Raw genomic sequence first — 24,905 nt, forward strand, 5'->3', positions numbered from 1 at the left:
CGCATTGTTGCACGAAAAAATTAGAACCCTAAATCGTGAACAAGCGTTGAACTTAAGAACCAAGAACAAAGAGTTCAATTTTGATGATTGTTGTTTTTGTTTATTTATATTATTCTGGCAGTTTTAATCTTCTTAGTAATTCGCTGCCCTAATTTCAATAATGCCGATCTTTTTGAAAACAATACTTTTAAAATTTTTGAATCAAGACCAACATTTCAAAAGGGCAAAACATTGAATATTACGCTCTTTTACAAAGTTAGTCTTGATTTAAAAAAAAAATAGATATGTTTGTTTCTTTTTCTTTATGCCGCTACATCTTAGCCACCAGAGGTCCAATCTTCAATGTCTCTTAGACAATTTTATAAAAAAAATTTGAACTTTGAAAAAAATATTTTTAGAAATGGTCATTGGTCACCCATGGTCTCTATTTTACAAAATTGAAAAACTGCAAATATTGCGCTAAAATCAAAATTTTCGGTAGCTATATATCTTGGAAACGGAGAACTTTCGCAATTCGCAATTTTCAGTGTAAGAACGGGCCGTGACCGATCTTATGCACTAGGTTCCCGATGAACACGGACTGCCCTTACACCTACATCTCACCCTTGCTCTGAGTCAGTACGAGCAACACGCTAGAACACGCTTTGAGTGTTCGTGCCACGCATGCACACCTTCTTTTCCGGTTACGCATTTCAACTCGGCCGGTTTACTGTTTTATTTTTAGTTTGAATTTAAAAACTAATTGTTATTTACTGAGCAATTCTCTACGAAATCGGTCTTTTTTCTTAAATTTTAATTTTTGTATTTTTTAATCCGACTGAAACTTTTTTGGTGCCTTCGGTATGCCCAAAGAAGCCATTTTGCATCATTAGTTTGTCCATATAATTTTCCATACAAATTTGGCAGTTGGCCATACAAAAATGATGTATGAAAATTCAAAAATCTGTATCTTTTGAAGGAATTTTTTGATCGATTTGGTGTCTTCGGCAAAGTTTTAGGTATGGATATGGACTACACTGAAAAAAATGATACACGGTAAAATTTTTTTGGTGATTTTTTATTTAACTTTTTGTCACTTAAACTTGATTTGCAAAAAAACACTATTTTTATTTTTTTTATATATGTTTTAGAGGACATCAAATGCCAACTTTTCAGAAATTTTCAGGTTGTGCAAAAAATCTTTGGTCAAGTTATGAATTTTTGAATCAATACTGATTTTTTCAAAAAATCGAAAAATTGGTCGCAAAAATTTTTCAACTTCATTTTTTGATGTAAAATCAAAATTTGCAATCAACAAGTACTTTAGTGAAATTTTGATAAAGTGCACCGTTTTCAAGCTAAATCCATTTTTAGGTGACTTTTTTAAAAATAGTCGCAGTTTTCCATGTTTTTAGATTAGTCACATGTTTGCCCACCTTTGAAAAAAATATTTTTGAAAAGCTGAGAAAATTCTCTATATTTTGCATTTTTGAACTTTGTTGATACGACCCTTAGTTGCTGAGATATTGCCATGCAAAGGTTTAAAAACAGGAAAATTGATGTTTTCTAAGTCCCACCCAAACAACACATCATTTTCTAATGTCGATATCTCAGCAACTGATGGTCCGATTTTCAATGTTAAAATATGAAACATTCGTAAAATTTCCGATCCTCTCGAAAAAAATATTTTCAAAATTTTAAGACTAACATTTCAAAAAGGCCAAACATTCAATATTACGCCTGCATAGATCAAATTTGTTTTTGCATAACTTTTGAAGTACTTAACTAATCTGCATAATTTTTAATAGCGACTTATGGGACCCCAAGATGGATCGAATGACGCCAAAACGGACAAAATCGGTTTAGCCAATGTCGAGATAATCGAGTGACAATTTTTTGATCAACATCCCACCACACACACAGACATTTGCTCAGAATTTGATTCTGAGTCGATAGGTATATATGAAGGTGGGTCTAGGAGGTCTAATTGAGATGTTCATTTTTCGAGTGATTTTATAGCCTTTCCTCAGTAACGTGAGGAAGGCAAAAAGTGAAATCGAAATCAAATGGAGAATAATAAAAAAAAAAGCCGCGTTAAAAAATCAGTGAAACAAAATGAACAGAAGATAGGTGGTAGCTGAAATGGAAAGAAGAGAAACCCCGTTCTGTCATGTTCAGGTACATCCATAACAGTTGACTTAACATGTTGCGAATCAAAACAATACCGTCTACAATCACAAATTACTTCCCTTTCCCACATTGACGCGCCCCTTTCTTCTAGCCGTCTCGACTCTGACCCTCGCTGGTCAAAGGTTTACGAGCCGTTTCCACAGGCCACGTGTTCGTGTTCAGAATTCGATTTGAACATCACCGTCAATATAGTTGTTGATTTCGGATCTACTTGCTGGTATCGTTGTCTGCCATTACCAACAGTTAATTTTCTATCCAAAGGAAAGGACTACCAAAATCAGAAGCAACGGAAGTCAATCAGAACTCAAGGAATTTCTTTCACAGTGAGTCAACACTCGCGCATTATTTCTTAAACTATTCACTTTTTATTTAGCATTTCTCTCTGTCGTAATTGTAATTGTATTTTTTGTTGTTTTCTCATATGTTGTTGTTTTTTTTTTCTAGAAGAAGCAATACTACAAATTTAAAATTACTCACATTCGAAAAATGTAAATGACGACCAAATGAACTCGTGTAAGTTGTAGTAATCGGTAGTCGTTCCGGAACTAGTAATTCTGTGTAATTATAGTGTTGTAGTAGGTGCTGCTTCTTTTTTTTTAGTGTGGGGTTAGTTTAATGTATTGCGCCTGAATTGCGTTTTAAAGAGTACTTTTTTGTTAGCGATTTCTGCGCTTTCCTACTGGATAATGTTCAAGCGCGAGGGTGGATTTGTTTTTTTTTTGTTCCTTAATATTTGCACAAGTTGCTCCAGAAAGAGAGTACGATCGTGATTCGGAGGAAGCATCAGAGGTTTTTGTTTCAGCAAGGGCGACACGATAGAAGGTGCTTGCCGAGGTTGTAACATTTGTTGTTAGTGTCAGGTAGATTTTAATTGGAGAACCTTACACTGACGACAACATGTGTGTGTGTGTGTGTTATCTTAAAGAGACATCGATCTCTACAATTAGCACAATCTAATCAACTTACATTTAACTCTAATAATTTGTTGTATATTCAATAAATATTTAATCGTGATAATTATTATAAATACCCTTTTTACTACAACTTCTTCTTCTTCTTTTCTCCATCTCTCGAGTGTATCAACTTTTACCACAATATTATGAGTGAAATTGATGCGTGATCATGTGTGTTTGTGTTGTCTCTAGCTTTTGTTTTACTTATCCTGCTGCTTACAACATAACTTAGCGTTACACATTCGGTAAGGAATTCCTTTTCAAAGTATTCTTTCTGCTTAAATTATACTTTTTCAGAATTTGTTCAATCAGTAAAATTATCATATTCGCATCTGTTTGCCACATTCCCACAACTACTAGAAAAGAAGAAGGAGAAACAAATCTCCACAAATCGGCGCGATTCCAATACATGCAAACTACGTTCTTTTCACTCAAAATCCTTACCTGTTCTCTCTCGCTCACTCTCACTCACTCAGGACACCTTTTCTATCCACCATAATTGGATATCTGTGGTGCGTCGTGCTCTTAGATGATCATCGGGTTGATGTTGACGCCGGGCAGTCCAACGGGACCGCCACCGCCGCCACCACCACCACCGGCACCGCCCTTCTTGGCGAGGCGCCGCCGGGCCCGCACCTTGTGAACGTACGCCTTGATGAGCTTCTGGATCTTGATCGGGTTGATCTCGCCCGTTCGGCTGTGGCAAATCTGTTGGAAAGGAGGGGAATTGTAGACCTAGACTTAGGAAACTCTTCGTAGTGGCGATGCTACATAGCATTGATGCTTGGGTGGCACGTCGGTGGATTATAAAAACAATCAAACTTAACAATTTGATAAGGAAAGGAATAGAAATAGAAAAGCTTGAAACTAAATCACAGTTTGTTGTGATCTATTGACTTCCAAAAACACCACAGCACGAGCCAGCTTTGCAATTGTAGATGTACTGCCGCTCGAATCTAGTCCGTCCCATATGTAAAAAGTGAGTGCTGCGATAACGCCATGAGAAGCTCGAAAAATGTTTCACCTTTTTTTACATTTTTAATCAACAGTTTTTAAATATTTTTTTCAACAATTATTTCAATATTGGTTTAAATAATACCCCTACTCCAATTTTGACTTGAAAAAGTTAAAATTTATAGGTTAATTTGGTAAATTTTCGTGCTGGGACTGACCTGACTTTATTAGTCCATCAATAAAGGCAAGTCTGTCAGGTTATCAAGGTAGGCTTAAACATTTACAACAGAAATTTACCTGTTAAATGTTGGTTTGTTTTGGTAGTTTTTGAAGCATTTTTTATTAAATTTATAAAAGTATGTTTGTTTCATTCTAATCTAAGTTTTAGTATTATTCCTGAGTATGAAACTTTAACCGGCGACGAGACAGTCAATTTCTTTTGCTGCAGAGAAAGGAGATATTTGAATACACGTCTCAGCATATGGACCCTTGAATTGACCGCAATCTGCGTTGGAAATGGAACATCATCCAGACCCAGGACCATGGGTTTTCATTCAATAAGGAACATAACTGTCTTTTTAAAAATAATAGTTACAATGGTATGTAGTTTCTTTTTTGACAGTGGTTGTCCCTTGCATGAGGAAAAAAGGCAGAATACGTATCGAGTATAACGCTTCCAAATATATAAAAATTAATTAAAAATCAACAACTTAAGTATTTTTTAAAGTTCAACAGGGTCTATGAGACATAGTCTGTGGGTTATTTAAAAAAATACACATTTATTTGATCGATTTGTGAGCCTTTTCGAACCAAGAACTGACTTGCCTTTATTTTGCATATGGGACAGCACACAAGTCATTTTTATTTTGGAATTTCTAGAACAAACATGACTTTTTTATTAAATATTCTTGAAGTAGATGTTAAAACAAGACTTTTGTCGGGTTTATCTCAAAATCGACAAATATACATATGGGACGGACTTGCTTCGAGCGGCAGTGTACTTCACCATCAACTAACTTAGAACCTGGAAATGTTGCAGCAGGAACGAAAGCCCGTCAGCAAGAACCAAAACCTCGGGAAGCATGGAGAGATCATCATTGCTCACATAAATTTGTCTTGAGGGATTACCGATGCCAGAAGCGGCCACACTAGGCGTACGAGCCTGTCTTAGCTAATTGGTTCAATCACCAAAGCCACCAAAGATCGTCCTAAGCACTCGCCGTTCGAAAACTTCAAGCGCTTGTAGGTCCTCCTCGAGCATCGTCCACGTCTCGTGCCCGTAGTGGACGACCAGTCTTATCAGCGTTTCGTACATGGTGCACTTTGTACGCCGGGAAAGATGACCAGACCCTAGGGTCTTGTGGAGTCCATAGGCACGACTACCGGTGATAGTGCGCCTCCGAATTTCTCTACTGCAGTTGTTGATCGACGTCACCAATGATCCGAGCTACACAAACTCCTCCACGACCTCGAACTCGTCCCCGTCGATCGTCACGCTCGGTCCTATGCGAGTCCTGAGGGACTCGGTTCCTCCTGCCAGCAGAAAAATCGTCTTCGCAACATTCACCTTCAATCCAACCTTATCCGCTTCCCGCGTACTTCCTAACCACCTCCTCGAACGTCCTGCCGACAACGTCCATGTCGTCGGCATAGCAGATGAACTGGCTGGCATAACACCTTCAAGCGCAATGTTGAAACAGAGGCCGGAGATACCGTCGCCTTGTCGCAGTCTTTTACGCGATTCGATCGAGTCGGAAATAGCACCGGAAATCTTCACGCTGCACCGTGCTCCATCCATCGTTGATTTCACCAGTCTGATCAGCTTCCCGGGAAAGCCGTTCTAGTATACGATCTTCCATAGCTTTTCGCGATCAACCGAGTCGTACGCTGCTTTAAAACCAATGAACATGTGGTGCGTCGGGATATGGTACTCGCGACATTTTTGGAGGATTTGGCGTAGCAGAAAGATTTGATCCGTCGTCGATTTCCCCTCCACGAAACCGACTTGGTAGGTCCCTACGAAATCCTTTGCTCGCTCCGACAGACGACAGAAGATGATCTGAGACAGCACTTTGTAGGCCGCGTTAAGAATAGTGATAGCTCGATAGTTCTCACATTCCAACTTGTCCCACTTCTTGTAGATCGGGCATATAACTGCCTCTTTCCACTTCTCCGGTAGCTGTTCTGTGTCCCAGACCTTGACTTTCAGCTGATGAAGACATCCTCACCCGCTGCTTTGTTGTTCTTCAGCTTCTTGATGGCATCCTTAACTTCCCTCATCGTGGGTGCTGGCTCGTCCTCGCCGTCCACCGTTGGATCGATACAGCTGTTCCATGTCCTGGCACTACAACTCTTCCCAGCGGCGCTTCTTATCCCGGAAGCGATGGGTTTGCTATCTTCGCAACTGTTTGTACGACTCCTTGTTTCCACGGGTGTTACACATTTTAATCAAAATTTATCGATCCACGATCGTAATTTTTCGATGGAAGATCGAATCATATTATAGACAAATCTCGATCGAGAGTCGATAAATTACGAACAAGCGCAACGAAGACGTCCGCAAGGTGTTTCTCCAGGTCGGAGATCGGACGGTCTTAGTATCCTATACGTACGATCTTCGCTGGGATCTTCTCTGCAGGATCAAATGTTTTCAGTGCAATCACTAGCAGTGATGATTTACCGATTTTCAGACAATATTCGAGGACTTCAAGCAACTCGTCAACATCGTCGACACCCTGTTACTCACCTTCGGAACCGCGCGCCGCAGAATGTCTTTGTATTCCTCCTTGTTGATTTGCTTCTTGTTGTAGAACGGCTTGATGACAAGTTTCACCTCCTCCACGACCCGCTCCAAACGGTTCAACTTCCTCATAAACTGCAAGAAAAAGTAAACAAAAATCGTCACATTCTGAAGTGCAACTCCGAGTTGAGGGCTAAAACCCTCCCTCCCTACCCTCTCCTTCGTGGACAGCTTGGACACGTCTTCCTCGTCGTCTCCTCCTTTGGGTTTGCCTGCGAAATTGAAGAATTAATTAGCCAACTGAAAATCCACAAAAATAACTTCCCCACATACCTCTTCGCTTGTGACCGCCCTTCTTGCGTTTGCCAAAGTTGTTGGCCGGCGATCCGCCAAACAGGTTGTCGAAGTTACCTCCGCCTCCGCCACCCTTCTTGGCGCCCTTGGTCGGGATCTTGGTCGGCTTGTAGGACTGCTTGGTCGGGGCCGGCGGTGGCGAGTCCAGTTCACCACCCGGCTCGAACAGGTCGTCAAAGTCGCTAGCCCCCGGCGAGTACGGCGAGTCGGTTGGGTTGATAAAGTCGCTGAACTTTTGACCGCCGGCGGCTCCCGGCGGCAGTGGCAGTTTCGAGATCAGACTCGACGAGTTGGCCGCCGTGCTGTACGACTTGATGGGGTTCGCCGAGCTGGACGTGCTGTAGCCGACGTTGTTGCTCGGGGCGGGGGCTGACGATGAGACAAAGTCGTCAAAGATGACGTCCGAGTCGTCGCCGGTGCTGTTCAGCTGCTGGTTGGCGGACGACACGCCGGAACCGCTGACCACGCCCTGGCCGCTGTTCGAGGGCTGGCTGATGACAATGTTGCTGAGGATGGTGATTTTGCTTCCGCGGGTTGGCGGCGGTTCCTGGTCGCCGTTCATGGACTCGTCCGCGTTCTGGGAGTCGGCTTTGGGGTCACCGCCGGCACCCGAGTCGGGCCCGTCCACTTTGCCGCTGCTCGAGGGCAGGACGGCATCGTCCAGGTCGGAGAGGCGTTCGATGGAGGCGTTGTCTCGGCGTGAGGGCGAAGGTGAGGGAGATTTGGTCGGTTCGAACGGGTCGTACACGTCCGGGGAGGGTGATTGGGGGGCCGGTTCCGGAGGGGTGTTTGGTCCGACCATGTTGTAGTTGGAGCTCTCGGCGTTGTCCATTCGCTCGGGCGTTTTGCCCTCGTCGAGTTCGCCCGGCTCGTAGAGTGGGTTCAGCGGGCGGAGGTTCGTCGACTTGGACTTGACTTGCATCGTAAACTTTGGCGCCGCGGGTTTGCCCTGCGAGGGTTGCGGTTGGCTCGGGAATCCGGGCGGTGTCTTCGGTCCGAACATGTCCTCGTCGTGTCGTTCTGCGGGTGATTTACGCTGGGAGGTTGACGCGCCGCCGGTGGCATTCGCCTCCGCTGTGGATTGACCGCCGTTGGCCACTCCAGACGTGCCTTCGCGACGTTCCTTCTCCTTTTCGACGTCACTGTCGCTGAGTACGATGACCGCTCGAGGGGACGGGGTAATGACGCGGAACGGTGACCGGTCCAGGTCGATGATGACCACCGGTTTGGGTGCTTCACCGCGGGTCTTCTTGAGCCGCTCCAGCCGTTTGCGTTTGGCTTTTTCCGCTTCGGCGCGCTTCTTCGCAATGTCCTTCATCCGTTTTTGTGCCGCCGCGGACGAAACTTCTCCGCCCTCGCCGCCGGCAGCCTGCTGGTTCTCCTTATTCAAGTTTTTGTCGTTAAAACTAACACTAACTAATATATTATCACCTGATGTAAATACTTCCTTCGAGGGCAGATTTTTGTCCCGGGCCCGGTCTCGACGTCTCGCTTCCTTCCGCTTCCGCTCGCGCTCCTTGGCTTGCTTGGCCAGGGCTTCCTCGTTGGTTAGGATCACCGTCAGATTGGTGCCGTTGGTTTTGGGCCTGGTTGGCGGCGGTGGAGTCCACGAGTTCTGCTGTCGTACCTTGGCGAATCGCTCGGTCAGAACTCCCGTTGTCTGGCCCGGAATCGGCGAACCGGAGCGGGACCGCGAAGGTGACAACATCGGCGAAGTCGACCTTCTACGACTCTTCTTCTTCTTCTGTGCTGAACCTGCCGCCCCAGACGGCGAACCCCCGCGATGCTTGTTCTTCTTCTTGCGACTCTTCTTGCCCTTCTTCTTGCCGCCACGACCCTCGCTCGGACTGCGACTTCTGCTCGGCGATGCCGCCTGACGTCCCTTCTTCTTCTTGGGCTTCTTCGCCTTACCCCGTCCCAGCTGGGGCGACTCGGGCGCCATCACCGGAACCCGTCCGCCGTGACGACCCGGCGGAGACGCCGAACGCGAAACCGATCTCGACGGGCGATGCCGATGTACGATCGGTGACCGCGAACGACTGACCGACCTCATCCGAACCGGACGACCTCCAGGCGGCGCTTCGGGCGATCGCGACCGTCTGAAGAACGTCGGCGGTGTTCGGTTCCGGGCACGGTTGAACCTCGGCGATACCGATCGGCGTCTGTTGAAGCGACGTGGCGGCTCCGGACTCAACGAAATTGACATCTCGCGGCGCCGCTCGGCTGGAGAACGACTGCGCGTCTTTGAAACCGGCTTCGGCGTAACATCTCGCCCAAACGGATCTTTCACCACCTTCGGACGCTTCTCGGCAATCACCGTGCGGACGTCGTAACGGGGCAGTTCCTTCCGCCGGGGACGACGGGACGACCGGTTTCGATCGCGATCTCTGTCACGATCCCGCGAACGCCGCGAATCGTTCTCCTTGTTGTCGTTACGATCCTTCTTCTTGCCGCTGTTGTCCTTGTCCTTGTCGCCGCGATAGTTGCGCTCTTTGCCCCTTTTGTTTACCTTCTTGAAGGTAGCGTCTTTCTTGCGGGCGGCGCCGGACGAGGTGGCCTTCGACGTGGACGCCGCTGCCGTTTCGTCTTCTTTGAAGGTATCTTCGTCCTCCTCGGAGATTAGCTCCGTGTCCATGCCATCAATACCTACGGAAAAAAATGCTGTGAAGTTTACAAAACCAACACCAAAAAATCTACAAAACAAACCTTCTTTCGGCGAACCCGCCGGCGGCAGATCCGGAGTGTTTCCGCTGCGGTCGTGCTCGCGCCGTGCTTCCTGATACTTTTCGTCCAGGCAGGGTGTGTAGCTGCGATCTTCTTCGCCACCCTGGGCGGAACTGGCAATGGGACCGTTGCCTTCGTCGACGGAGGACGCCACCGAGGCAACCGTCGTTACGGCCGTGCTGGAAGTGACCAGGGATGCCGCGACTGTCGTTGTTAGCGGAGGGGTAAGGGCTTCCAGCTCGGTCGATGGTTCCGGTTCGGGTCCTTCGACTTCTTCGATCTGCTTGAGCTCATCCTCCGAGTCGGAATCGAACGCATCGTGGTCGGGATCTCCGGTTGGCAGCTTGTCCGTTCCGTTGGGGATGCCTTCCTGCTGGTCGTGAGGTTTGTCCGGAGATGGCTGCTCAACGGGATCTTCGTCGTCCAGCTGAACCAGATCCTCGTCCCGCTCGCCTCCCTCGTCGTCCGTCTTTTGTTCGCTGTCCAACGGGTCGTACGGATCTTCGCCGCCACCCGTATTCTTCGTGTACTCGAGCGTTTCCGACGAGTACATGGACATGTTTGGGCAGTTGTCGTTGTCGGGTTCGCTAGTCATTGTAAACTTGAACTTGCCGAATCCGCGGGAAGGTCCCGGCTCGGCCCCATCCGGTGTGGTCGTCGTGGAGATTTCCGGTGCCGGATTCAACGGTACTTGGGAAGTGGGCGGTCGCTGTGGCAGTGGAATTGGACTTTCTTTTCCAAACATGTCGAATTCGTCGTTCTTCTTCTTCTTATCCTTATCTGGCGCTCCAATCGGAGGAAGATCTACGAAAATGGACGTGTCCATCGGATCCTCAGTGTCGTCCTTCTTCTTCTGCTTTTCCTTCTCGTTCTCCTTGCCCTTCAACGGCGGAAGATCAACAAAGATGGACGTGTCCAGTGGGTCAAACAAATCATTGCCCCGACCATTTCCCCCACTTTCACCGGCTCCTCCGGAAGAGGAACTGGCAACCGACGCCCCAGCCGACGACGAACTCGGCCCAGCCGTGCTTCCACTGCCACCAGCAGCGTTGGAACTGGTAGAATCAGCCGTACCAGCGCTGCTCGTCTCCGGCAGTGCAGCATTTCCACTCGAGTTCTGCCCCAGCCCGGCTTGTGACGCTCCCGGCACCTGGTTCGTCTTCTTCGAGGGAACTTCCGCTTGGAATATAATCTTGCCATTGTCAATCTTGATGTCCTTCGTGCCCTGCTTCGAATGCCAACGGGCCTGATCCTGCATGATGCTCCCCAGCAGATCCACCGGCCCGCTGCTCGAACTCGGCTCAAACCCACTCTTCAGCGCTCGTCTTCTGCCCAACGGATTGCGAATCGCAGCACGGGCACTCTGCAAGGCCGTCTCACCCCGACCTCCAATCGAAACATCCGCCTCCAAATCATCCCCGCCTTCCTCGTCCGAAAAGTAGTCCAGATCGTTCGCTCCGCCAAACAGCTTCAGCGTCGGAATGCCGGTGCTAAAGCGTTGCTGCTGCAAATCCGCCACCGCCCCCTCCATGCCGGACGAAACGCCGGCGGCCGACTTTCGCGTGCTGCGACTGCCACGAGACGTGCGTTTGCGCTTGGACCGCTTCTTGCTCAACCGCTTCAGCGTCTTGTAGATCTTCTTGCGGCGCACGGCAAACTTCTCGTCGTCGTTGTTGACGTCGTACTCGGAGATGATCATGTGCAGGATCTTTCTCCGGGTGCGACGCTTTCGCCGCTTGCGGACACTCCTCGAAGGAGCAGCCGCTGCCGCCGCCGTTGTCGCTGTTCTGGCAGTTCTTCGCGATGACGGACCCGGCTGCTGGTCGTCCTGGACCACGTTCAGCCGGACGGCCGTGCTCGTTCGGGTTAGGATCGTCGAACGGATGCGCTCGCTCTGGCGCGTGCGGACAATCCGCGGCGGGCTGTACATTCGTTGGCGCAGGCGCGTCTGACGCAATCCACCCATCTCGTTGTCCAGATCGTTCAGCAGATCGTTGACCTCTTCGTCGTCCTCCTCGGAGGCGGACGCAAAGCAGCAGTCGCAGTACCACGACCCAACCGGAACGATCTCCAACGGTGGACTGAGGCACTCCATGTGGAAGCCCAGATTGCACGCGTCGCACAGCAGCATCGTGTCCTCGCGATCCGGACGTCGGCACACCTCACAATAAGTGAGCTCGTGGTCCTCCAGCACCGGCACTTCATCCGCGGGCTTGGTTTGGACCTGATTCTTGCGAACCAGCTGCTTCCGGTCGACGCTCTTGTACACGTTGATCGCGTCAAAGTTCTTCCGGTCAATCGGACACGTGGTCACGTTTTTGGCCCACTCTTCGATGCAGGGCGCGCAGAACATGTGGTCGCACACCTCCGGAACGCCCACCTCCTGGTCGTTCAGCGAGAGCAAACAGATCGGACATTTGTCGCCGTCGCCGCTGCTCGTGGACGAATCCGACGCGTAGCCCAGCTTGCTGACCAGGGCGGCCGCAGCCTCCTGGCCACCCTGCTTGAGCAGCTTCTCCTCGTCGCTGTTCCAGTCCGATTCCCACGCGGAGCTGTCGTTGTCGCTGGCTGCATTCTGCGAAGGGGAGAGCAAAGGAAAAGATTATTGGTTGAGATCGGTTCTTCTTCACAGCTTTAAATTTCTGGTAAATTAGATTTAAGAATTGCCAGAGTACCAAGGAGATTTCGGATAGTGCAAATTCCTAAATTACGTATTTGGCACTTTGAAAACATTGACGTTGGATAATGTTTTTCTTAAAAATGGGATGCCATTACCAAAAAACCAGAGGCCAGAGAATAATTCCTCAGATTTCATACGATTTTATATCTCTTAAAACAATTCAAAACGCCACGATTTTACACTATTCGATTGAAAAGTAAATCAGCAGTTTTCTATCAAACTTCCAACATCACCAACATAGAAAAGACAGTTTTCCCATAAGGAATACATTGTAGTCAAGGCTTGAAAAGGGATCTATCACTGATCATTTACCAAAACGATATTTGATCGCTAACACACAACGCCTATCATGATCGTCATTGCTTGGTGACGGTCGGTGAACGTAAACACGAAGACGAAACGAACGAAAAATGAGCACCACTCAAGCAGCCGCCCGAACGAAACAACGTGCTCATTCTCTTTCTCTCGTTTTTGTCTCTCTCTTCCTAGTGTATGCTGCGTGGTGACAGCAGTCATATGATTGCTATCATTGGAGAGATGATCGGAATCTCGGGAGAATGTCAAATGACCGCTCTCTAGGCGATTTTTTCTCTGGAGGAAAGTCAATGATTGTGTGAGTGACTTTGCGTAGCACTCATTCCTTGGTGTGTGAAACGAACGAAAGTAGAATGTAAAAATCAGGTCGTCGAGGTGAAGACGATTGGAGTGTTCTGTCAGCTATCACAAACAATGGCGAAATTTCGCAAGTACTGATTGTAGATACCGTAAACTGGGGTGATTTTGATAGCCCGGGGTGACTTTGATAGGTTTTTAAAATGCCCGTCAAATTAATATCTGAACATTTTTGAGAATTTTGAGTATGTTAGCATTAAGGGATAGCTTATTATCGAACATATATGCAAAAATATATTGGTTATATTGGATGTATCAAAATTAGTGGCCAAATCAAATTTCTATTAATGTCACCCCGGGCTATCACAGTCACCCCAGTTTACGGTACCATTTGACGAAGTGTCGTTTTAACCTTTTAAACCTCCACAAACCTCGCGTAACGTGGTCATGACCTTATTCCGGCAAATTTCGGCTTGCGGCATAAAGCCCTTCCGAGATTGACAGAGTATCTTGTATGTTTTTTTTTTATTATTCTTTATTATAGAGTTTTTCAGTCGGAAACTGGTTCAACTCTTTTATCTTGTATGCAGGCTTGCCACAAATACAGATTTTTCAGCACAGGCCCGAAACACAAACGAATTTGTTTTTACAGTTAAAATAAATTTGAGCAGTTTTTGTTAAATTGCCCAAAAAGATAAACATTGTTAGCATCTTTTGGCATGTTCAGTTTTTGGTAAGAATATTATTCTTTAAAGTTATACTCGATTGAGTGTTTGGTATGTGCCAAAAAAATCTGTATTTGTGGCAAGCCTGCTTGTATGTCGTGGCACTCCAACTCTTCCAGGCGGCGCTACTTATCCCTGAAGGGATGGGTTTACTGTCTTCGCAACTGTTTGTACGACTCCTTGTTTCCACGGGTCTTATGTAGCAGCCCAAAACGACTGACATTCCTCGTCGAACCATTAGTTTAGTCGAACACGGTCCGCTACGTTGATGACGGCTCCAGTAGGCCCCAGAGGGGCTTCACCCTCGTTTGGCAATGCAGCCTCGAGTTACCGCGCGTACTGGGTATCCATCTTTTTTTTTTTTTTTTGTACCTTGGACGGCCCACCTCATACCTATACACAGTTTTTGTAGTAAGGAAGATTCAATAATTCTTCGTTCGAGTTTAGAGAGTGTCCTGTAATCTTTCTCCACTTCCGTGAACTCCCATCCGGACTCTCGTCTCAAGGCGCTCTTACAAATCCTATGTAGAGTTTTTTATCACTCAGATTGCATGAGCGCATAGGTTCGCGTTACTTTTGATCAGTTTTATCAAATGCGGCCCAAAGCGATCCCATGCGAATGCGTACCGATAATGAAGATGGCCGACCGTCATAACGTGCTCTTCCTCACAGTACCACCGTTGAACAGCACTTCTACTCCAACGGCCGTTGCCGTACGAACTTCTTGCCGCTTCGTTTAAACTCGTTGTATTCTCATTCTCTGGAAGCTGGCTGTAAAGTTTAAATCCTTTGTAAAACAGCGAGTTTTGCGTGCATGCCTTTTTCCAGTTCTGCAATCTGAGATAGTCCGCTTCTCTTGAGTCATACCCATGGATATCCCTTCCGCATGCATATTTTCCATACGATAAACAAACACAACGGTTTGTAGGTACTCGATTCGTTGATTCACCGACACCCACTGTAAACATTCGAGCATGCTCCGTCGAGGCGGCACACATCACATCTTCATGTCCAAGAAGTGTCGACCATCGATGAGAACATGGTCGATTTGCGTCTCCGTGGCATTTGGTGATCTCCAGGTGTACTTGTAGAGGAGGCTGTGCTGGAAGAAGGTACTACGTACGACCCAAGGGAATGATGGAAAGAGAGGAATCACAAATCCGTATAAATAATTTCAAGATTTTTCAGGTGTAAACTGAAAACGCGGTCTAAAATTAAAATGGAAGAATAAGGCTTTTAACTGCTTATTTAATTGTCGGTGTACAGGACGCCACACTGTTTAATCATTTTCTGACGTACATTCAATTTTGCAGTCCAAACCCAGTCATTGAATTGGAAAAATAAAATTCTTTTTTAAATTTTCTTTTCTTGATTTGTGTGCACCTAAGTCGAAGACCAAGATTGTTTACTTTTTGCTCTTTGGTCTGACAGTCTTGGTCTGACAGATTTGGTCTGTCAGTTTTATCATGGATTTTGGTCTGGTCTAGGCGAGGGATAGGACACAGCACCTTCCTGCGTACGACCGTGTTTCGGGAGGCAGCGAAGTCGATTAGTCGTAGGCCGTTCTCGGTCGTCTGCTGGTGGGCGCTGAACCTCCCAATAACCGGGCTGAACTCCTCCTCCTGGCCGACTTGAGCGTTAAAGTCGCCGATGACAATCTTGACGTCGTAGAAAGCGTATTTATCATCGGCGTCGCTTCCCATGTGCTCAGGTTGAAGAACTGGCCATTGAATTTCAACCGGCATATTCTGTCGTTTCAAAACAATTAATAGCTTACTCACTATATTTAATATAGTGAGCAAGCCACTCTCTATTGTTGCGGCAAACTGCAATAGTGACGAGAATAGGTCGAAAAGCTTAGCTATCTGGCTATAATTTCCCTACCATAGTGATGACACGATTATTTTATACAGTTCTACCACGGTTGATCCAAAACAGTTAAAGAGGCAGTTTTTTTTGTAGATTTTGTTCGGTTTGTTTCTGTAGATTCAGAAATCTAGAGTTTTTTCCTATAAGTTATTGTCTTTCATATGTGTATGGGACCTATTAAAAAAAACTCTTGAAATGTATTGTTGTTTGAACATTCGTGCTCAACCCTAATCCACTTCAACGAGTCATCTTTGAGGTTAACTTTACGCAGTTGGCCTGGCTGTTTAGCAAAGAAGGAAGTAATCAGGGTTGTTACGGAGAAGTCGAAAAAAATCCGCGACGTCCCAAAACTCAATCCGCGCGAAATCAGCTCCATATTACAAAAAATGTTTCGCGACACATCACATACGTTCGAATAATGTAATATAATGTAATAATAATACAATTTAAAATCCAGAATAGCCTCATGAGGCCGAATCTCAGAACGCATTATCTTGAAATGTCAAAATGTATGTGGACAAATTTGTTTTTGCTTGAATGAAGTAAACCAGAGGAGAAAGCCATGAAAATAACTTTGAAAAAAGAAATCAAAACATTTGGAAATTTGTTTAGATATAAAAACTAAGAAAATTTAAATTCCAGACTCGCTTATCCGAAGGCCTTGGAAAAATTTCACTTCGGATAATCGAATCACCACTAAAGTGCCGTTCTACGCATAACTGTCCCATGTCATTTTTGAACGATTCTGACTTTTTCTGTCACGAATTCATGAGTTTTACGAAGAATTCTATCTTGTTTACCTGGAAGAAGATTACAAATAAGAGTGATAAAATGTTAACCGGGGTGATTTGGGACTTATAGGGTGAACAGGAACCCACGGCACAATCACAATGTCTGTGTCTGGACTGTGTTTAATTATAGATAATTCTCCGCCAACTCACACAGCAGTTGCCCCGATCCCTCTTTGATTTGCGCGAAACTTTGTCCTAAGGGGTTACTTTTGTCCCTGATTCCGAGGTCCGTTTTTTGATATTTCGTGACGGAGGGGCGGAACGGCCCCTTTCATTTTTGAACATGCGAAAAAAGAGGTGTTTTCCAATAATTTGCAGCCTGCAACGGTGATAAGATAGAAATTTGATGTCAAAGGGACTTTTATGTAAAATTAGACGCCCGATTGGATGGCGTACTCAGAATTCCGAAAAAAACGTATTTTTCATCTAGAAAAACACTAAAAGAGTTTTAAAAACTCTCCCATTTTCCGTTACTCGACTGTAATTTTTTTTTGGATCATGTCATTTTAAGGGAAATTCAATGTACTTTTTAAATCTGTGTGTGAGTCGGTAGAGAATTAAAAAAAATCAAAAGTCTGGGTTTTTTTACATTTAAATATAGTTCGTACTCGATGATCCTCACGAAGTGACACTCGAAACACGCAATTTGTTTTATTTTCTTCTCTAAATTTCTTTAACCTAAAATATGGCTTCTGTAGTTTTTTAATGGTCAAAAATTTGAGAACTTAAGAATCTAAGAATTTTAAAAATTCAGCATTTCAGAAATTATTTTTTTTATTCTCTTGATGGTGTTAAATTTTCAATATTTTTATTATTAAAATTTGGACTTTTGAAATTTTTTATACCTTTGTATTTTAAAATTTAGGTCAATTGGTTAAAATTAGGTTGTTGGAGTTTTGATTTTTTTTTATTTTGAAATAAGAAATAAGATTTTTTGAATTCTTGGAATTAAAAAACTATAAAAAAAAACCAAAAAGTTTTGATTTTTTTTTCAATTCCGAAATTTGGAAAGCATTTATTTAGGAATGTTTTGATTTTTCCCAAGAATTTTTAAATTTGGAAAAAAATGTTTTTCTATAGGTTAAATCACATCTAAAATTCAAAGGAGGAGAGTCTTGTAAAGTTGTTATGAGTTTGATTAGGCGCTAAAGAAGCTAGGATTAAAGTTACATTGAAATTACATTCACAAGAATCAAAATTGAGAGGTTTCAAAAAATTACTCAAAAGAAATTAAATATTCAGAACCGGTACGCAGATGATAAAAGTCAAAGTAGTTATGTCACAGACATAACCGGAATGGCGTAGACTACGTAAAGTTTTGAGATGTGGACATTGAGTTTTCCATATCTTAATTTTGAAGAATTAGCTAGATACTTGAAATACATTAACGGAATAAGATCGTAAATGGGAGATGGACCCCCCGACAAAACAGAACTTAAACACTCCAGTCAACTCAACTGCCATGTAACCATACTTTGAATGTGTTGGTAAATCTTTGACTAGAAAGCCTTATTTAAACAATGGAAACATCGAATGGAGGAGAGAAAAACGAAAAACGATTTTTTCGCGAACCGAATGAAAGTTTGGTAGCATAATGTGGTGGAGAGAGAGGGGTTCAGAAAGCTGTGCAATCCGTCACCCCCGAAGACCAACACTAGTTCCTGAAAGGCATTTCACCGACTCATCACGGGTGGGACGAGAGACGGGGAGTGAGGCAACTCCGAACCACGGCAACCACGAAAGATCCAAACGGTCCGGCCATCGAGAGGCAACTGGCTGACGGTGACGACGAGAAGGCGATGCGCGCTTCTTTTCCAGTTCTGGTCCCTTCCTCCTGCTGCTGCTGCTCTGGGCTGAGCTTTCCTGCTGCTGCTGCCGGCCCGACGTCTGAGACGTGAATGATAGAATGGGCTCTGGCGCGCGTTCTTATATAGCCTTTCGGCCCGCTACTTCCCCTCCTTTTTCGCGACCGACATTCGGTCGCGTTGCTCGGATGATTTTCCCCTCAAAATAGGTACTTGACATTCCCGTCCGTGAGTGGGAAACACTCATTTTGCTTGCAAAATCTGTGCATTTTGAAAACATTTTAAAACATTTAATTGTTTCAATAGTTAAACTATTTTGCCAACAATGAAAGTTTTATAGCAAATTGCTGAATAATTTTCGAATCGAATGGAACATAAATCGTGTCGATTCGATTAGAGGGAAGGAAGATATAAGCGTTTGACGGATGACGCAGTAATCCAGGGCCTTCGGCCCGGGTTTTTTGGAATGACACCCCAGTACCTTCGACAAAGACGTAAGTCTACGTCAAAAAATAAGTTGAGTGCAGTAATTTATTTATTAAAGAAGTCCTCAACAATACATTTTAAAAAAATAATCACTTCTTGAAGATTTTTTCCCCGTTTCTTTATAGGAAAAGAAACACAAAAAAAAATCGGAAGAAGGTTCAATTCCGTTTCAGTCATAACTTCTGAGAATTTGAAGATTTTGGACTCAACTAAAAAAAAATCTAATTACCCTTATTCCTGATTATAATTTTCTTTATAACTTGAAAGTAATTCTGTCTCTCTGAACAATTTTATTTGTCAAATTTGCCATCCGCGCGAAATCCGAGCCATAGCAAAATTAGCCAGCAAATCCGCGCGATCCACACGGTCCGTAACAACCCTGGAAGTTGATAAAATCCGACACCGACATTCTCCAAGATGCCTCCGAAAGGATGGCTGCGCTGGGGTTAGTTTAGATTAGACATGAGATGAACTCAAGCCAAATATGAGCCCTCTACGCCAAATTATGTTATTCAACGCAATCCCGGTTTTCCCTACGGTATAACTAAATTGTCATTTTTTTAGCATGAAAATTTCATGCAAATCAATTAAGCGTCCTTAGCATTTTGAACAAACGAATATCTCATTTCTACTCATTCCTCAAACTTACTCAGCTACTAAACACCCTAAACCAGTCACTAACAGAAGCTTCCCTCATTGATGCAATTATCGTATCAACGCAACGAGCCCGATATCGCATCACCCAGAAAGAAAAGAAAAACGGCACGCACCGACCAGTCCGGCGGATCGCCGCGCGCACGTTCGGCGAGCCGTCAAAAAACGAGCCACGCGCACACATTCGAGCCGCAGCCGTTTGATGATCGATATCAAAGCTCCTCAACACCCAGCAGAAGCCAACATTCTCTTTTACACACTTCAGAAATAAGCAAAAGAAAATAAAAGTATAGCAAACAACTCCGAAGAAGACAACTCCCGTGTTTGCATACAGAAATGTTGCGGGGCACCAACGTACCTGCTGCACTCCACTGGGACCGGCCTCGTCCTCTTCCGCCGGCAGCGGAATCTTTTTCCCCTTCTTCGGGCGGGCCTGCTCGATTTCGCTGCCGCTGTCCTCCTCAGTATCCTCGTCCCGAAGGCGTCTTCCGGCACCTGTTCCAGCTCCGGCCGCTCCTGCCCTTCGTCTCAGCTGGCGCCGTGTCCCGATGCCACTGCCGCCACCGGCCAAAATCTCATCATCCGAGTCCGAACTCATCGTCGTCGTCGTCGTTCCGGTTCCGGGATTCCGCTTTATTTACTTGCCGCGGCCACCATCGAAGCCCTCCCGACCAAGTGACCCCGCGCAATTAACACGCACCGCACACACACGGAATGTTCTTGATACTGGTCCGTCGCCGCCGCTCCGTAACTCTCTCCGCCCCCGTCCTCCTTCTCCTGCTCCACAAAAAAAAAACTTCCGAACCAACTTTTTTTTTCTTTCTTTTTTTTCCACTCGACAAAGCCGCTCCAAATTCCGGCCGATTTCGGCGCTCCTGCGCGTCCACTCGGCACTCCAACGCTGGCGGACAGTTCCGCGCCCCGTAACGCACTGTTTGCGGTCCGAATCCGGCACTTTAAATCCGTTTTGCAGGGTCAAAAAAAGGCTTGACGTGACCGACCGCGAAGAGGCAGGCAGGACAAAAATGGCGACTTTGAGATCGGCTCAGAGAGACAGACAGAGAGAGAGAGAGAGGCCGATGATGAGCTGCGGCGACGGCGGCCGAGAGAGAGAAAGCCGCACTGCAGTGATGCCAGGCGCAGCGCCGCGAGGAGAAAGCGACATCGTGCGGTGACGTTTGACAGTAGAGGCTGCGAGATGCGGATGGAAAGTGACAGATTGCACTGGGAAAAGTTCGCTTTGTGATTTTGCATTTCAGAAATGGAAAATTATTTCTCCCAAAAATTCCCAAAATCGACAAATTAAAAGTGCAACTTGGAGTTAAACTTTCTGTCAATCTGATGTGACCTCTCTATTAAATTTCTCGATAGGGTCCTAAAGAGGAGGGGTGGGACAGTGGGTAACCCGCATAATCAAATACCAAAGGTGAAACTGTCGAAATCATAAGAAAATTATTTCTGGTATGGTTACCATTTGTGATATTGTTGATATAATGTCACGACCATATAACAAAATTAAAATGGTACTATTTCCCGAATTGTTACACTTATCGTGACATATTCGAATGGTTGATTTTTTTTCCTACAATTTAATGAACGGTATCTATTCGTCATACGATTAGGATGGTTCGAAACAGCTATTGTTAGAACATAATATTATTGTAGCCGGTATGATAAAAGTTATGATACTCGGTATGATTTAGTCAAAGAAACCTAAGCGGAAAATTTCCTAAATTTCCTAAGTCCTAATAATTGAAACAATTGCACAACAATTAATGGTACGATATAATTATTCCTCATATGTTTGGTATTATATCAAACAGTTTTTGCCAAAAATGAATTTTCGCGAAAATTTTCTTAAGTCCCAATGATTCAAACAATTGTTCAACAATTCATGGAGAAATATAACTTTTCGCCATATGGTAAGGATTTTTCGGAACAGCTATTGTTAAAACATAAGGGTACCATAGCCGACGTAGTATTTCTAACTTGAAGTTCAGCGAAAAACTCTTAAGTCCCAATAATCCAAACAATTGTACAACAATTCATGGAACGATATAACTGTTCGCCAAACGCATAGTATTATTTGAAACAGGTATTGTATGATTGAGCCAAATGAACTACAGCAAAAAAATCTTAAGTCCGAATAATTCAAATAATACTTTAACAATTCTAGAACGATATACCTGAATTATGGCGAAAATTTTCCTAAGTCCCAACAATTCAAACCATTGTTCAACAATTCATGGAACGATATACCTGAATTCAGCGAAAATTTTCCTAAGTCCCAATAATTCAAACCATTGTTCAACATTTCATGGAATGATATACCTGAACTTCAGCAAAAATTTTCCTAAGTCCCAACAATTCAAACCATTGTTCAACAATTCATGGAACGATATACCTGTTTGCCATATAGTTTGTATGTAAAGCTAATTTATTTTCGTGATAATTTTTATAAGTCCAAATAATTAAACAATTCATTTACCATTATCAGAACGAAAACTGTTCACCATGTGATTGGTCTATAATTTATTTGTATGGTTTTACCATACAAGTTACGATATATTTATGATAAATTTTGAGGCCACATTTCATAATAAAATACATTTTAAACCGTCAAACGTAAAGTAACTGAGATAGCTCAATTAGATAAGGCGGCAGCACCACGGAAGAATCAACAGGAGACATCATCATCAAGCGGTAACAAATCCCGGACATTACAAAAAAAAAACGCTCACCATTAATAATCATATACTTACCATTCCCGTTATATACACAGTTCCCAGAACATTTGTAAAGTTTATTTTTTGGCTCCTCCCTTTTCAAATGGTGTCGGTAAGTGTCGGTAAAGCAGTTCATCATTTAAAATCATATTTTATTAATTTGTGGTACGGTTCACACAAAATAAGAATTGAACAGTTTGGGGTAGGGTATGACTATGATCCACAAAAAAAAATCCCTTGTAAAAATGTATTGTAACATTACCTAACGACCTATTTAATAAATTGTAGGATTGTTTGGGGAATGGAAAATGTACGGTTGCACCCTATCTGGTGTATTATCAAGATCATTTAGGAAAAATCATTCGACAAATGGTGACTGTATGGTTGTGGACTATGCGGGAAGACACACCTAATATCAAGCAAAACAATGTAAAAGGACCGAAGCCGAAGTGTAAACAAAGAGTTTATCCTACTCACGCAGCGTTGCCACATGTACAGATTTATCTGTCATGGTACAGATTTTCAGCAAAGATCTGAGTACAGAATCTGTACGTACAGATGACAGATATTTGGGTCACCGTACTGATTTGTACAGATTTTCAGATAAAACAGATTCTTACTCAAAATGATATTATTGAATAGTTAAGTTATTGCAATTATCTCAACATTTAAGAACTTTTCATTGATTAAATCTAGTTTAACTTTTGAAACGTTTAGAAATGGATCATGCTTATATTTTTTAACGATCTTAGATCCATTTATGCTAGAATATTTTGAACTAGGAGTCTCTCTTAATACGCCGCGGGTAATTGGCTCCCTCCCACTAACATTTACACACAAGATCCTCTGTAGTTTTAGGTTTAAGAAAACTGCATTTACAATAGCAGACTCATTGCTAACCAGGTTTCAGTACCGACAAGGACCTAATAAAAAATAATTATAGCATTTCGTTCTAATAAAGTTATAACAAAATTTCCAGCATTTCTCATTCTTCTCAAAAATGATTTTGAAATGAAGGAGAACACAGGTAAAATAAAATCTAAAATACTTCAAAAATTTAATAAAAGTTGTACTGAATCATACAGAAAATAATGAGTCATAAAGTTTATTGTATTTTTTTTATTAATTTGAATATATTTTTAAATTATATTAACGCCTTGTAGTTGCCTGAATATTAAAAAAATAATCCTAGTTTTTCAAAACATTATTATTTGTTTCTTGAAAGGTAACGCCATTATGTCACATTAAACTATTTAATAAATGGAATCTGGTCAAAGTAAATTTTATTGAAAGTTTTCTATAAATTATGTTTTGTACCGTCAACTAGGTCAATCGGGACTGCAGTCTGTATGAACATGGATTACAGTCTAACTTAAATTATTAAATTCCTAAATTCTGAAATTCTGAAATTCTAAAATTCTTAAATTCTAAAATTCTTAAATTCTTAAATTTTAAAATTCTTAAATTCTTAAATTCTTAAATTCTTAAATTCTTAAATTCTTAAATTCTTAAATTCTAAAATTCTTAAATTCTTAAATTCTAAAATTCTTAAATTCTTAAATTCTTAAATTCTTAAATTCTTAACTTCTTAAATTCTTAAATTCTTAAATTCTTAAATTCTTAAATTCTTAAATTCTTAAATTCTTAAATTCTTAAATTCTTAAATTCTTAAATTCTTAAATTCTTAAATTCTTAAATTCTTAAATTCTTAAATTCTTAAATTCTTAAATTCTTAAATTCTTAAATTCTTAAATTCTTAAATTCTTAAATTCTTAAATTCTTAAATTCTTAAATTCTTAAATTCTTAAATTCTTAAATTCTTAAATTCTTAAATTCTTAAATTCTTAAATTCTTAAATTCTTAAATTCTTAAATTCTTAAATTCTTAAATTCTTAAATTCTTAAATTCTTAAATTCTTAAATTCTTAAATTCTTAAATTCTTAAATTCTTAAATTCTTAAATTCTTAAATTCTTAAATTCTTAAATTCTTAAATTCTTAAATTCTTAAATTCTTAAATTCTTAAATTCTTAAATTCTTAAATTCTTAAATTCTTAAATTCTTAAATTCTTAAATTCTTAAATTCTTAAATTCTTAAATTCTTAAATTCTTAAATTCTTAAATTCTTAAATTCTTAAATTCTTAAATTCTTAAATTCTTAAATTCTTAAATTCTTAAATTCTTAAATTCTTAAATTCTTAAATTCTTAAATTCTTAAATTCTTAAATTCTTAAATTCTTAAATTCTTAAATTCTTAAATTCTTAAATTCTTAAATTCTTAAATTCTTAAATTCTTAAATTCATAAATTCTTAAATTCTTAAATTCTTAAATTCTTAAATTCTTAAATTCTTAAATTCTTAAATTCTTAAATTCTTAAATTCTTAAATTCTTAAATTCTTAAATTCTTAAATTCTTAATTTCCTAAATTCTTTGATATTTTTTAAATTTTAAATCTGGGTATGATTTTAAATTCTAGATTTTTATTTAGAATTTTAAATTTTTTGGATTATAATTTTTTATTTGAAGGATTTTGAATATATGAATTATTAAATTATATTATTTTAATTTTATTAATTTTTAATTATTAGAATTTTAAAGCTTTGAATTTGTTATTTTTAATTATTTTTTTGTATACATATTTCTTTTTATTTTTTTAATCTAAGA

At 42.3% G+C, this 24,905-nt stretch overlaps 1 protein-coding gene across 1 annotated transcript; it reads right to left on the reverse strand.

The window, feature by feature from the left end:
- Positions 1 to 2,831: 2,831 nt before the first annotated feature.
- On the reverse strand, positions 2,832 to 20,576 carry LOC120425363 (PHD and RING finger domain-containing protein 1-like). Its single transcript, XM_039589872.2, has 6 exons — positions 19,875 to 20,576; positions 9,877 to 12,469; positions 7,150 to 9,816; positions 7,030 to 7,088; positions 6,823 to 6,951; positions 2,832 to 3,830 (listed from the first exon to the last, which is right to left on the reverse strand). Exons 1-6 carry the CDS (start codon positions 20,112 to 20,114, stop codon positions 3,648 to 3,650), a joined length of 5,871 nt encoding a protein of 1,956 aa, XP_039445806.1. The 5' UTR covers positions 20,115 to 20,576; the 3' UTR covers positions 2,832 to 3,647.
- Between the last annotated feature and the right edge of the window lie 4,329 nt (positions 20,577 to 24,905).

This window comes from Culex pipiens, chromosome 2 (assembly GCF_016801865.2).
Source record: "Culex pipiens pallens isolate TS chromosome 2, TS_CPP_V2, whole genome shotgun sequence".
NCBI classification, from domain to species: domain Eukaryota; kingdom Metazoa; phylum Arthropoda; class Insecta; order Diptera; family Culicidae; genus Culex; species Culex pipiens.

What these genes read in the sequence shown, in the direction of transcription:
- LOC120425363 (XM_039589872.2), bottom strand. Translation starts at nt 20,114, where the DNA reads ATGAGTTCGGACTCGGATGATGAGATTTTGGCCGGTGGCGGCAGTGGC. An exon ending in AGCTGTCCACGAAGGAGAGG is followed by an intron (nt 6,952 to 7,029) that starts GTAGGGAGGGAG and finishes TTTTTCTTGCAG; the next exon opens with TTTATGAGGAAGTTGAACCG. An exon ending in TGCGGCGCGCGGTTCCGAAG is followed by an intron (nt 3,831 to 6,822) that starts GTGAGTAACAGG and finishes CCTTTCCAACAG; the next exon opens with ATTTGCCACAGCCGAACGGG.